This window comes from Delphinus delphis, chromosome 7, assembly GCF_949987515.2.
Source record: "Delphinus delphis chromosome 7, mDelDel1.2, whole genome shotgun sequence".
In the NCBI taxonomy this organism is placed as follows: domain Eukaryota; kingdom Metazoa; phylum Chordata; class Mammalia; order Artiodactyla; family Delphinidae; genus Delphinus; species Delphinus delphis.
In genome coordinates, this window is record NC_082689.1 from 91,557,263 (window position 1) to 91,571,062 (window position 13,800).

At 39.2% G+C, this 13,800-nt stretch overlaps 1 protein-coding gene across 1 annotated transcript in view; it reads right to left on the bottom strand.

Moving 5' to 3' along the window:
• Positions 1 to 13,800, bottom strand: part of THSD7B (thrombospondin type 1 domain containing 7B) — a 752,940-nt gene that overhangs the window by 34,393 nt on the left and 704,747 nt on the right. The window contains exon 19 of the mRNA XM_060015718.1: positions 12,410 to 12,527. Within this exon, the coding sequence (XP_059871701.1) occupies positions 12,410 to 12,527 (118 nt within the window). The remainder of the gene's footprint in view (positions 1 to 12,409; positions 12,528 to 13,800) is intronic.

Here is a 13,800-nt window from a genome sequence, read left to right on the forward strand (position 1 = left end):
ATCAAGGTGGGGGGAACCTAATGAAGTCAATGGAAAAAAAAATGATGCCATTATGTTTTGAAATAATGAAGTCTTACAACCACTCATTGAAAGCACATCCATATGATTTCTCTGCCTGTTGCTATCCAAACACCAAGATACGATTTTCAAACGATGCCAGCTTCTATCAAGAAGCATATGACCTTGGTCCAGTTGGTTTGCATATCAATAAATTGATTTTTTAATTAAATAAGATAAAAAAAAGAAGCATATGATCATTCTACATTTTGAAGTATATTATCATGTTTAATTGGCTAATATTAAAGTTCGTAAGAAAAATATTGCTAATGAAGGCACGAGGGTATAAAAGGTAACTAGTGCACCTCAAGTTTCTTTGGGTTACTTGATATCTTTTAATAAGTTCCTTTTTCTAAGTCAGGGGTATTTGGCTGTATAAGTTAAATAATCAGAGAAAGTATCCCTTAAATTAGGCACTTTCCCCACAATTCCTGAAGTTGTAAATATAAAATCTAGCTACATGGAATACAGATGGTATAGAAAAGGAGGCCCACCATTTCCAATGGTCCCTGGAATTCTAAACATCACACTGGATGTAATATTCAACCTTGCACCTATCTCTCGGCAGTAATTATTCTATTATAAAAGGGACCTCTAATGGCAGGAGACTTAAGGAATTGTTTTGTGACAGTGATTTTTCATGAGAGGAGAAAGCAGGGGAGGATGTGGGCAAATGCAAGATATATAAAGTTATGATCTGATATAGAATATGAGAAAAAGAACATTTTAAAATAGCTGATGAATGGCGCAAAGAAACCTGGACTTGGCATCAAAATTCTCTAGTTGGAAACAGTTCTCTCAAATTAACAGCTAGTAAATGATGTGACTGTATGAAAGTACTTTAACTCCTCTGAGCATAAATTTCCTCTCCTGTAAAATAAAATTAAGTATACGGAGAGTCATTATCTGAGGATAATTCATGCTGGGGAAAATGCCACTTAAAAATGAATGTATTTCAAATAGGAATTCAATTATTTTTAATAAATAATGAAAGATGTCTAAATGGGACTTTTTCTGCAAGTAAAAAGTATGCAAGTGGGTTTATTTTATCTAATATCAACTACCATGCAGGTAATTGCAACTATGCAGTTATTATTAGGACAAAGAATAAATCAACCATTGATATTTTTTACATAATTTTATGATGACCCTATGAAAGTTTTATTCTATTGTGACTGGCTTTTGCAGTTTGATCATAGAAGCTTTGTTATTTGAGTCACTTTTCATCCATTTTCTCAAGAGCTCTGCTTAATCTTTGGTGTACAGATTGCTCCATTTTGTGCCCCTTTTTTGTGGGTAAACATTCCATTTGCAGCTAGAGATGGACCAACAAATACCTTGATGCAATGACAGGGCATGTGCGTTAATCCAGGAGACTCGTTGACTGGGGGACGGCTTTATAAGTGGTCAGTTCAACAGCAAATATTTTGATAGTATGAGGGGTTCTGCTTCCTATAGATCTCACAATTATGCTGATTCGGGTGAAGAATACTGAGATGATGAGGACTCCTTGGACTAATCTCATGTTGCATATGAATTTAAAAATACCCTATATGAACTACCTTAACAACGTAACTAAAATAGAGTAGGTGCTGGCTAAATCTTAATATTTTTAGTCATTTATTTTGACAACTACTATTTCATATCAATTCCTAGACCTGGCCCTGGAACAAACCTGTAATGGGTATATAAAGCATGCTACTTGTATTCTATTGGGCTTTTTCACATTAAATGCACACAGCTGCGAAGTCCACAATGATTTAGCCTGGTCCCACCCAACCTCTTACACCCTAGCCTACACTCCTTTTGCCCTCAGAGTAAGAGTGAAGGTGGCTGCCGTCCACATCCTCATGCTTCCAATCTAAGAATAAGAGAAATTTCTTGGACGCTCTCCAGACAACTCATTTGGGTTTATGAATCTATTTGAAACCTGAATTCAATAGTTGATATAGACAATATGTTTAATGGGTAATACCAATGAGATATAGAAACTGATTCTCTTATTCATCTGCACTTCAGGCTATAAAAGAGAGAAAAGTACTAGCTCCAAAATGTTTCCACTTGAATAAAAACCCAGATTACAGTAGGTTAAGTTTGCTAGCAATTCTCTCTGAAACTTTTCCTCCCCTCCCTTTAGGAATATTGGGAACTCATTATAAGCAACAGTGATACTAGGCCTACTGTTAAATTAGCAATAATTTCTGGCATTGAAGGAAAAAGGATTGCACGGTAAGACTTCCAGAAGAAAATAGATAGTGGGGCACACTAGTCGTAACACCCCCCCCCCCCAAAGAAAGGCCAATACTGGTATCTGCATACAGGTTTAAAGCATATTGGACCAGATCACACTCCCATTGAACTCAGCAGCGGTCAGGCTTCACTCTGAGGTTCCACTGACAAAGGAGATGTGGGAAATTTTAAGCAGTAAAAAAAAAAAACCCTCAAAACTTGTTACATAGGGCTTCCCTGATGGCACAGTGGTTGGGAGTCCGCCTGCTGATGCAGGGGACACAGGTTCGTGCCCCGGTCCAGGAAGATCCCACATGCCACGGAGTGGCTGGGCCCGTGAGCCATGGCCACCGAGCCTACGCGTCCGGAGCCTGTGCTCCGCAACAGGAGAGGCCACAGCAGTGAGAGGCCCGCGTACCGCAAAAAAACCCCAAAACAACAAAAAACTCTTTATATGTTTGTCAATGTATACATTCATAAAAAAGAGATGGAGTCAAACACTGACCATATACTCTGTTCTGACCATACACTCAGATCCAGGGAGCCAGCCACCAACACTGTTACAGCGATAGGCTCTACACAATGGTTCTTCTGTGGCCCTGACAGATGCTCATTGAATTAACTGAAAATCATGGTTTTGATAGCTCTGGACAATTTGAATACGACCCAGGCACACAATGCAAAGTACGTTTGAATGGGAAATTGGAAAAGGAAATATAAGAATAGAGCAATGACGAACTTACCTGTTTAATCTTAAATAGTTCATTAAATATCTGAGCAATTTATATGAACATACCTATAAACTCCAACGTACCGTAGCCATGTAAAGACGAAGACAGTAGTATATGAAGTCACTTTGAGCTTACAGAATGGTATTTGAATATTACTATTACTGGTTCGCTTTCCACCTGGGAACTATTTTTTTTTTACATGAGTTACATTTTCAAGGCATGTGCGCAACCGTTGGCAGGGAATGGTCTTCCTGAGCTGACATCTGTAAGGGTTGGCCAACCTACACCACAAAGAATGATGTTCAGTGTCACTAACCTCAAGGTGATGATGGTCCTTCCTGATATGCACCAAAAAATTAGGTTACTGAATAAAATGTTTCCACTTTTAAGTATTTGCTACTTTGAATTTACTCTTAAGCCTTTGGTGGCTGTTGCCTAGTATTAGTCAGTTGAAAATACTAGCAGATTACAAAATAAATGAAAACAGAAGCAAAGGGATACTAACAACCACCTCGTTAATAGCTGGTCAGGTCAATCTATTAATCAATTTTCATCACATATGTCTCTGTGGTTAAGGCAATTTATTGTATAATACCTTTTGTCATTATAAAAGTATTCCTCATTATGGAGGGAGGGTCTAAATTAATTGAGTGAATACAATGTTCTAGGATATAGAGACGATATAGCATATTCTTGCTTAGTTCTGTTCCCTTCCTTATCCTGCTTTCTTTGTTTTCTTTCCCCTGAGAGCACCTGTTCTCCCCACCCGCCTCAAATCTATCGCTTCAACAAGAATCCCAGTCTCATTTCCTATGTGATAAACTGAAGCCCAGAGAAATTAAATAATTTTTGCAAAGTCACACAGCTAGAAGGATGGGAACAAAAATTGCTTTTACTCCAAAAGCATCTGCTTTCCAACAAATCTCACCTGGTCCAAGTCAGGTATCAGATGCTATGCTGAGGTCATTAGGCCACTTGAACAAGTTTGAGAAGTACACTTAGGCCTCCCCTCTGCAATAAATGGGTTACCTGTATTCATACATTTCATATTTTCCTTTAGAAGAAACTACTTACAATTATGGTATTAACACCTTACTCTGTGATAACTCTTTATTTGCTTTGGGGTACTTGTCAGAGTAAATTTCTGAAAGCAGAAGTAAGTTAGATTGTCTATAAAATGCTCAGTTAATTTCATGCAGTTCTTTATGCCGGACATCTGGTTTTTACTTCTCTTAACACACATCATCTGGAATTTTTATCCAAGTTTATTTTTTAAGTGCCAAGTTTGTTGTAAATATACAGCCTGGATTGACATGGATTGGGGATCAAGGTTATTTTCTAATATGACGGAGTGGAGAAAAACTACGATCTCGATCTGCAGCCTCAAGATAGATCTTCAGCATGTGTCTGGCATGGCTGAAGACGGAAGGTGCAGTAATGATTCTGCCTTCAGAGCTACAGTCCATGAGTTTCCCCTATAGAGGGACTCCTTGGCTTGTCTAAAAATGGCTTCAGGCATCCAGACACCTTTCATCATAGAGAACACTCAAGTTAGGCAAGGCAAAGAGTCCATGAGTTTTTCAGAGTAAAATAGATGAGCCCCAGCCATAACCATCTATTTGGGGGTGGGGTTAGCGAAGTAAGGAAGTAACAAGACCACAGTTTTAGAGGTCAAGATAGACCATGGTATCACGGGAGTGAGCTAGGTCTTTTAAAGGCAGAAGATTAGGCACCGTTGCCTTTGCTTGGAGATAGAGCTCCAGATTTCTCTGTGACAGTGCGTATGCATTCTAGCTGCTTATTTTCAGTTCTATTCCCAATAATCACATTTCAGACCCATTAAGAGGTATCAAAACTTGACAGACCACTGTTAAGTATACAGCAGAAATACCCCCAATGAGGCTCTCTCCATGAGATGCAAGATGACAAAGTCACAGAGAGTGATTTTAGCAATCCTGGAGCTATTCTATCAGTCTCACACATTCCCTATCTGGAAGACTGGCTCCCTGCAGCTATATTCCAATTAGATGGAAGAGATAATAATATGCAACACTGCTAATTATGAGACAAGTATACATTTAGGAGGCTTAAAATTCAGAGAGAGTTAAAGCCCTCACTGTCCTTTATGTTCCAATCTGAGATCCATTTCCTCTGCTTATTCTTAAATACACCTAAAAATTATGAGAATTTTTATAAAGTGACATAGCACCCAACCCAGGACCAAGTACATAACATGAACATTTACATATACAGTGTCAGATGTAAAGGGGCACAGTGGAGAAAATGGGGCTTAGAAGACACCTGAACTTGGGTTCAAATCTTTCCTCTACAACTGACAAGCTGTGTGACCTTGAACAGGTTACTTATTTGCCTGTCCCCATACCTGTAAAGTTATGCCTATAATTTCATACTACTCTTGTAAAGAGCTAAAATACTCCTGGTACCAATAATTGTGCCTTTGACCAATAGATATTAAAAAGTAATTATTCTAATATTTCGTCTTTTTACCGATAAAAGATAGTGGAATAAAAGGCTGGCTCAGTCTTACAACTGGCCATTGGAAAAGCCAGCTTTAAAACTGGATATTCTTCTCTAGTCTTTCTTTTTTCCCATTCTACAATTCAGCTGCTTGTTCTCTGTCATAGGAACTAATTACTTGATATAGTCAATAAGTTTGAGCTGTTATAACTATTGGACTGTGTGTGATCAAGGATATGACACTGATCATGTTTTATTCAGACACAAACTGAAGGTTACTGGCTTGCCTTTTAAAATCTTTAAACAAAAAGAGAAAGAAAAAAGCTGGAAAGCACAAACTTGTGGTGCTTTGGAGTTAATACAAAATTATTATTTTCATTATGGACCAGAGTGGACAGAAAAATCATATGCCGTCTGTGAAACACAAGAGGCAGGCTGGATTACATAGTATAGAAAAATATTATAAACTCATACACCCTGAATTAAAAAATATGAAAGAGGAACAAATCATAATCTGGGATTAACAACCTTCTTGGAACGTTTTGCTTAAATAATAATTATGAATAATTCATGATATGCTAAATTTAGGGAGTTCTACATTCCACTGAACTGATGAAAATTCAACAGACAAAGATCATGACTAATCCAAATATTAAGCTCTTCTATTACATGCTTTGATCTTTGAAATCTATCTAAAAAGATCCCTTAGTGGAAGTCTAGAATCAGTCTCTCTTTAACGTGAAATAAATTGGATTCAAGCTGTTCTAACCTTGAAATCTTTAACACAATTAGAAAGTATATGCCAAGCATCGGGTGTACATTAAAGAGACAACCCAGACGCTTGGAAATAAAAAAGAGCTCCCTTCAAAGTTTCCCCTCAGATCCATATAGTTCTGTGGGTTTGATGGGGAAGTGTGGCTATGGGGAAGCATCCAGGACACCCAGCTTGCCAGGATTTGCCCGACAGCCCGGTGATTTCCTAAACGGAGACAACGGTGTGCAGTTTGCTCTTGGTAGAGAAGTCAGCGGAGAGCCGCAGGCGCTGAAGTCAGACTCCCTTGCAACTTGCTTGCGCACTTTCATGTGGCTAAATAAACTGTCTCCTGTTGTGGTCCCTGCCCCATTGCCGTCACCACTTGGAAAAAAGAAAGCAGCTAGTACAAAAGACAGCTGCGGGCCGCATAGCACAGGGAGATCAACTTGGTGCTTTCTGACCAGCTAGAGGGGTGGGATAGGGAGTGTGGGAGGGAGACGCAAGAGGGAAGACATATGGGGATATGTGTGTGTGTATAGTTGATTCACTTTGTTATACAGCAGAAACTAACACAATAATGTAAAGCAATTATACTCCAATAAAGATGTTAAAAAAAAAGAACAATAAAAGGTGGCAAACTTATATTAATATAAACTGACTATGGAAAGGCCCTAAATAAATATATTCTGAATTGGAAAAATAAAATAAAATAAAGTGATTATTGAAAAAAAAATTTAAAAGGACAGCTGCGGGCACACCGTTTTAGAAGAGACAAGGCGCAGATGTTTTTCAAGGGTAGTTTCCAACCTTTTCGGCGCCAGAGTTTGGTCTCTTTTAAGAAACAAGTTCATCTGTGCCACACATCGCTGCATTTGATTATTTGCTGTTTGTCCATCACTTTTAGCTTGTGCTGCATGAGGATTAAGGCATGATTTAAATGCAGAGTTGTCTCATTTTGGAAACGGTACTATCTGCCAGGGGGCTGGTGATCAGAAAAGAGAGGTGCTGGAAGAGTACTGATAGTTTGAGGGCTGGTAGAATAGAATAGAATAGAATAGAATAGAATAGAATAGAATAGAGCAGAACAGAACCACAAAGGCTGTCTCCGCAGTGTCCTGACGGTAGCTGCCTAAAAATTCAAGGACTATGTGTCCTATTCTTTGTACTGGTCATTTTATTTATTTTTTTTAAGATGAAGATTGGGCACAAATATAATGTATAAATAGTCCTTTTTATATTTTTGTTTGTAGGTTCTGATATAGAGCCTTGAATGCAACAGGTAGTCAAAAAATGCCTGTGAGATTGAACCCTGAGAAGCCTAGCAAAGAAAACGCCAGTTACAAGAACTACGGCACCTTGTCATTCAATTCTGACATAAATATCACCTCCTCAGTGGCCTCTCTTCCCACATCCCTCACTCCCCTGCAAGACACTTGTTATTGTCCATCACATAACTTGTTTTTTGTTTCGACACAGCACTCATCAGTGTCTGTTACTTTTGTGTGTATTCACTTGTCTATTTGCCGTCTCCCTGTCTTGTCATCACCATCTAGTTTCCTACTAGAATGTTAGTTTTATGAAGTCAGGGGACTTTGTTTCCCTGGGATCTTGTCCTTTCTATACATGGTGTATCCTCAGCTCCTGGGAGAATGCCTGGCTTTGGGGAAACTTCCAGTGAGGATTTGTGAAATATATGAGTAAATGTCTCTACAGCCCTGACTTAAGAATAGAAGTCAAAATAGCAGGATGACCATATAATGTATTTTCTGCACTGCCACTTTTGACAATGAAAGAGTGCACCAATAGGTGTCAGGATAAGGATAATAGATGTAAACTTTATAAATCCTGGTTCAATGTATAAAGGAAAAATGGAATACATATACATTTAGATTCCTGGAAGGTTTGCCAGGAGTATCAGGATTATGGAATATTTTTTAAAAGGCATTATTACATCTTAATTCAGGAGATCAAGGCATCTAAAGGTCAAGAAAGGATTCTCAAGAACTTATCCTAGCAGACCCTTAGAAGCTAGCTAGAAGTGATTTAAAACTAGTGCTATATTTATGTGCCAATGGAAACTATCAAATGACTTCCAAGTGCTTTACACAATTCGATTTCTCTAGGTAGTTAACATCCCTTCTTTAGTCCTTCTGTGCCTTAGGTCACACGATGACTTTCCTTAGGAAATTTTCCATGTTTGTCTTTGTTTATTATTCTAAGGATTAGAAAAGGTGAATTTAAGTTCAAACTCAAATTGCCTAGAAATCTCTAATAGTGGGATTCAGATTTGGAAAGTAATTTTCCTTGTTTGTTTTTGTTTTTCAAGTAGACTAACGAGGTCTCATGAGCCCACAGCACTAACAGAACTGCTTGAAAAATTAAAGTCATATTTTATAATACTAAACTTACAATTGGGGGTCTTAGTTTCAAAGGTAGTGTATTAGCATAACATGGAGATCTGTTACGTTTCACTGACTTTGTACAGTGGCAGAATTAGGATATTTGGGGCAAAAATAATGTTAAACAGATCTTCTGTCTCCTTGCATTGAACACATTCTTGAGTAATGATACTCGACTTGTGAGTTTAATTAGAGAGAGAAGAAAATAGCCCCTGGCAGGGGTTGGCTGCCTTTGGGCTTACGATCCAGTCTGCAAGCTTTTCCCCTTCAAACTTTCCCCTATAGTCCAGAACCACCTGGGCAGTGACAAACGTTAACTGAGATTTTCCCCCATGTGCCAGGTACTGTGCTTCATGGGAACTAGAGGGGTTCACCCATGAAGAACCCAAACAAGGTCATTGATTCCTTAGACAGACAGATATTAAAATTGATTCAGGGACTTCCCCGGTGGTCCAGTGGGTAAGACTCCACACTCCCAATCCCCGGTTGGGGAACTAGATATTTGCATGCATGCCGCAACAAAGATCCCGTGTGCCACAACTATGACCCGGTGCAGACTAAATAAATAAATAAATAAATATTTTTTTAAAAAAATGCCATTTGAAACATTGTAAATGTTCATTCTAATATATCTATATTGACATGATGACAAAATAAAAATTATAAAAAAAACTGATTCAATTTATACATAATTAAAGTATTAGAAGGTGATAGGGGGGGTGATGGTGAGATATTCCACAGGAGGCAAGGAATCAAGGTGGAAGGGAGCATACACTCAAGATCGTGACTGAAATATACTATATCACAGCAGAGAGATCCAACATGATAGTGGAGGGTGATGGGGATAGAGAGGCAGGCATGCGGGAGATCCTGCAGGTCCTCGTGGACCATGCTCACAATACAGGACTTCATCCCTTCTCTACTTTTCCATGCTACCCTTTACGGCTGTTCTCATAGCCGTAGGAGAGTCACACCTCCTAGCAGAGGCCCATGAGGACAAGACTGCAGTGCTTCTGGCTGTGGGATAACCAGGGTAGCTCACGCTGGACAGGGAAGCAACCAGTTATTCACATCACTAATGCAAATAACACCTCTAGTTTAATGAACTCATCTACATGTAATATTACCTATTTGTTTACTGTGTACTGTCCCTCAACTAGATTGTAAGCATCATGAGAAGAGGGAAATTGTCTTCCCGACCCCCTCACTGCTTCATGTCCAACACATTGTACTATGACTGGCACATTAGTATTTGTTTAATGTATAAATGACTCTTAAGTCAATAGGAAAACAACTGTTCGGATTTGCATTTTCAAAATATTACTTAGGCTGTGATTTTAATGTATGGACTTTGAGTGGGGTAAAAGGATGAGATGTGAGAGTGGACCATGAGAGGAACTGAGTCTATGGGAAAATCTTTACAAGACCCTAGGGAGTCTCTGATAACACTCTTTCCTGCTGGTGCGTAGGAAGGTGGAGATGGAAATTAACACATAATAAACACCAATGCTGTGTCAGGTACTGTGCTACACGCCTACATATACTTCATAGCATTTAATTCTCAAACCCCAAGCAAAGCCTCTAACATGTGCATGAATTCCATTTTAGAGATGAAGAAGGTGAGACTCAGAGTAAGTCATTTGCCTAAAGAGCTGCAATTTGAAACTCGATTTACCCAACTTTAAAGTTGATGCCCAGCTGGGAACTATACATGCTGCCCAATCAGAATATTTGAGAAACTAATATAGGTCAATCAATCACTGAAATCTTGGTTCTAAGATTTGCCATTTGGTTTCCTGAGGTGCTTTGCAGGCTCTCGATTGTGCAGGAAATGGCATGCTGTTATTTCTGGACATTGTGATTCCCAGATTTTCATTTTGAGTGATGCTCTTTATGGAAATAAATTTCAGCTTCCTTAGCTGTGTTTTTCTAAGGCATATCCTGAGTACTGTTGTCAGCTCTGCCCTCTCCAGGATCTTGGAGTTGACTTCGCAGGTGAGCCCCTTTTCCTGCTACATCCTGCGTTTGCTCCTCAGACAATCCCAACTAAGGCAGAGAAGTATTGATAGCCCCAGTATGCTCATTTGTGAATAGCTTAGCAATGAGCCCATATCCTAGTTCCAGTGGTCCAGTCACAGAGCTTCTAAAAACCTCCTTCCAAATATCTTTGTTTGGTGATCAGATCCAGGTCTTTTAACCCCTTTCCCCATCAGATTCCATGATTCCTCCAACATGCAATTCTTCTTCCCTCTTCCTCCCCTACTTAATGACTAACCATATAGCAGGATTTTCCCTAGGTCCCTATTCCAAATTTCTGACATTTACCTTGTGATAAACTGTAACTCTTTTTCAGGATGAGAACCCTATCCTGAACCACAGCTCTGTGCTTGCCTGTTACGCTCTCCTCGTTCTCTTTACATGGACACATGTTTTGGTCCCTACTTTAGCCTGACGGCTGGAGTGCCATCTATGGCTGCCATTTGCCTAGCTCGCGAGTATCAGCTGAATTCCTTGCCATTGTTCACTATTTACCCAGGAACTTATAGTATTAATAGCTATCTGTTCAGCAAAGATTTATACTCCCTTTCCTCCACAGGAACTGTTTCCTCCATAACACTGTTGCTAAGAAGTGACTGGCCATCCAGAAACTACATTTCCTACTCTGCTGTCTTGCACTGAGCTGGAGAAGTGCAACCAAATTTTATCCGATGGAATATAGATAGTAGAGATATACGCAACTTCCAATCTGGTCCATAAAAACCTCCACAGGACGAGCTGGATAGCACCCTCTAGAGAGACTTGATTATGTTTAAGCGGTAAGGCCTCCATCAAGCTGTGTCCGTGGTTGACTTCGTGAAGCAGAAACTACCCCTTCCTTTATGGGAGTGAAAAATTAGTTTCTAACCTATGATATGAAGCCACTGTGACTGGGGGGTTTTACCTGATACAGGAACTAATTTTACTTATAGGATACATCTTCTAAAAGCCACAGAGGCTAACATTTTTTGAATTGGTTGAACTTAGGACCTTTAAAATAAACACCATCCCATGGGGTCAGTGGCCCCTCTGGGGTCTGTTACTGTTACTAGGCCAGTTCTTCACCCTCTGCCTCATTATAAAGGACTGATACTACTCAGCCAGAAAAAAAGAACGAAATAATGCCATTTGCAGCAACGTGGATGCAACTAGAGATTATCATGCTAAGTGAAGTAAGTCAGACAGAGAAAGACAAATACCATCTGGAATCTAAAATATGGCACAAATGAACCTATCTATGAAACAGAAACAGACTCACAGACATAGAGAACAGACTTGTGGTTGGTTGCCAAGGGGGAAGGGTGTGAGGGAGGGAAGGTCTGGGAGTTTGGGATGAGCAGATGTAAACTAATATATAGGAAGGAAAAACAACAGGTCCTACTGTGTAGCATGAGGAACTATAGGCAATATCCTGTGATAAACCATAATGGAAAAGAATATTAAAAAAAAGAACGTCTACTATGTGCATAACTGAGTCACTTTGCTGACAGCAGAGACTGGCACAGTATTATAAGTCTACTATACTTCAACAACAAAAAAGAAACATTAAAAAATAAAAAAGGACTGATAGGAGGCCAGGCTCGTTCCCTCTGCTCCCCTGGGTCAGCCTCATGTGATGTCCAGCTTGGCCAACATGCCTTATCCCGTGTGTCAAGCTATGGCATACGGAGAGATACTTAAAGACTAAATTGTTTTGTGGGAACCAACACAGGGAAGCCACATACCTCCATGGCCACAAGTCTGTGAGCACTCTGTCCAAGCCGTCCACCCCGAGAGCTGACAGTTGACCACGCATTCCACCAGGCAGTGAAGGCTCATCCTCTGAGGCTTCTCCAAGTTATGCTGCAGATGGGAGGGAAATGTGATTGTACTGGAGAATTCACAGCAACATCCAATCAAATCACTATCCTTTTATGGGATAATAATCTTTATTCTATGAGAATAACCTTTCTACATTTTTGTGGGGAAAAATATCCTGGCTTGTAGAAACTGATGGCAAGCCTAGAAAATGATGGTCCTTACTTCACGAAATAGAAACTTGTCAGCCCCAATTTTTTTTTGATAAAATCCTCAACTTTAGAAGTAGATTGGCAGTTAAGGTACCGGGAAAGCAGGCAGTTATGTGACACAGAGATCTGTCCTGTCACTCAGCCAGCAAGGAACCAGGAGGATGCCTCACTGTTAAATCTAGGCTCCTTGCCCTCTAGATGGGCCAACAGTACATAGAGAGCTCAAATTAATAGCTACCTAGGCTAAAATAATAAATAGAAAAAGAATAAAACTCAAATCTACAAACCATCTAAAGTTTGTAAAAAAGACCAATTAGCTAAAAACAATCACGGTCTTAATCAAGGGAAAAGTTGATGATACTGTTTCTTTTCCTCTTATCCTCTCTGAAATCCACATCTAGGCAAAATTACACATTTTCTAATGGCCAAGGTAGAAGAGGTCTTAGTGAAAGAATAAATCATCCAAGAAACACAGAAAGAATAATAAAAAAAATTCTGTTTTAGGAATCACACACTGTGTGATCGGGGAAAATGCTAACACTCAATACAAGTTAAATATTAGCAATGTCCACACTGAGATAAAATTAATGATTATAGCATGATTACTTGCTAAGTGGGCAAAATAGAAATGACCACATGGGATCTAGGACCCATTTGAGATATATAGGTATTCTAGTTAGGTTAATTTGGGACTTTAACGTTCTTTAAATATTTGCTGGATATATGGGAATTTAGAAAGCAGAGAAACTGATTTTTCTATTAATGAATAGTTTATATCCCTCTTTGTATCAAAAGGAAAGATTTATTATGTACACTAAATGTAAGATTTTCACTTATTTGGAGTTGTTGTAGATTGGTGATTTATTTGTCTTGAAGCAGACAACATCTTGAGAGGGAGATGAAATTAAACAAAATGTTAAAATAAATCACTGACACTTGGTAGATGGAACTCTGCCCTGTATTAGCCAGTCTCAGCATTTCATGAAATGGGATGTTCAATTTCAGATGGTCTAGTCTCAGGGCTGGTGTTGGTCCATGGTGATACTGTTGGTTTAAAGAGATGTTATGGCGGTACTTAACAAGGCTGAATCAGGATCGGTGAGGAG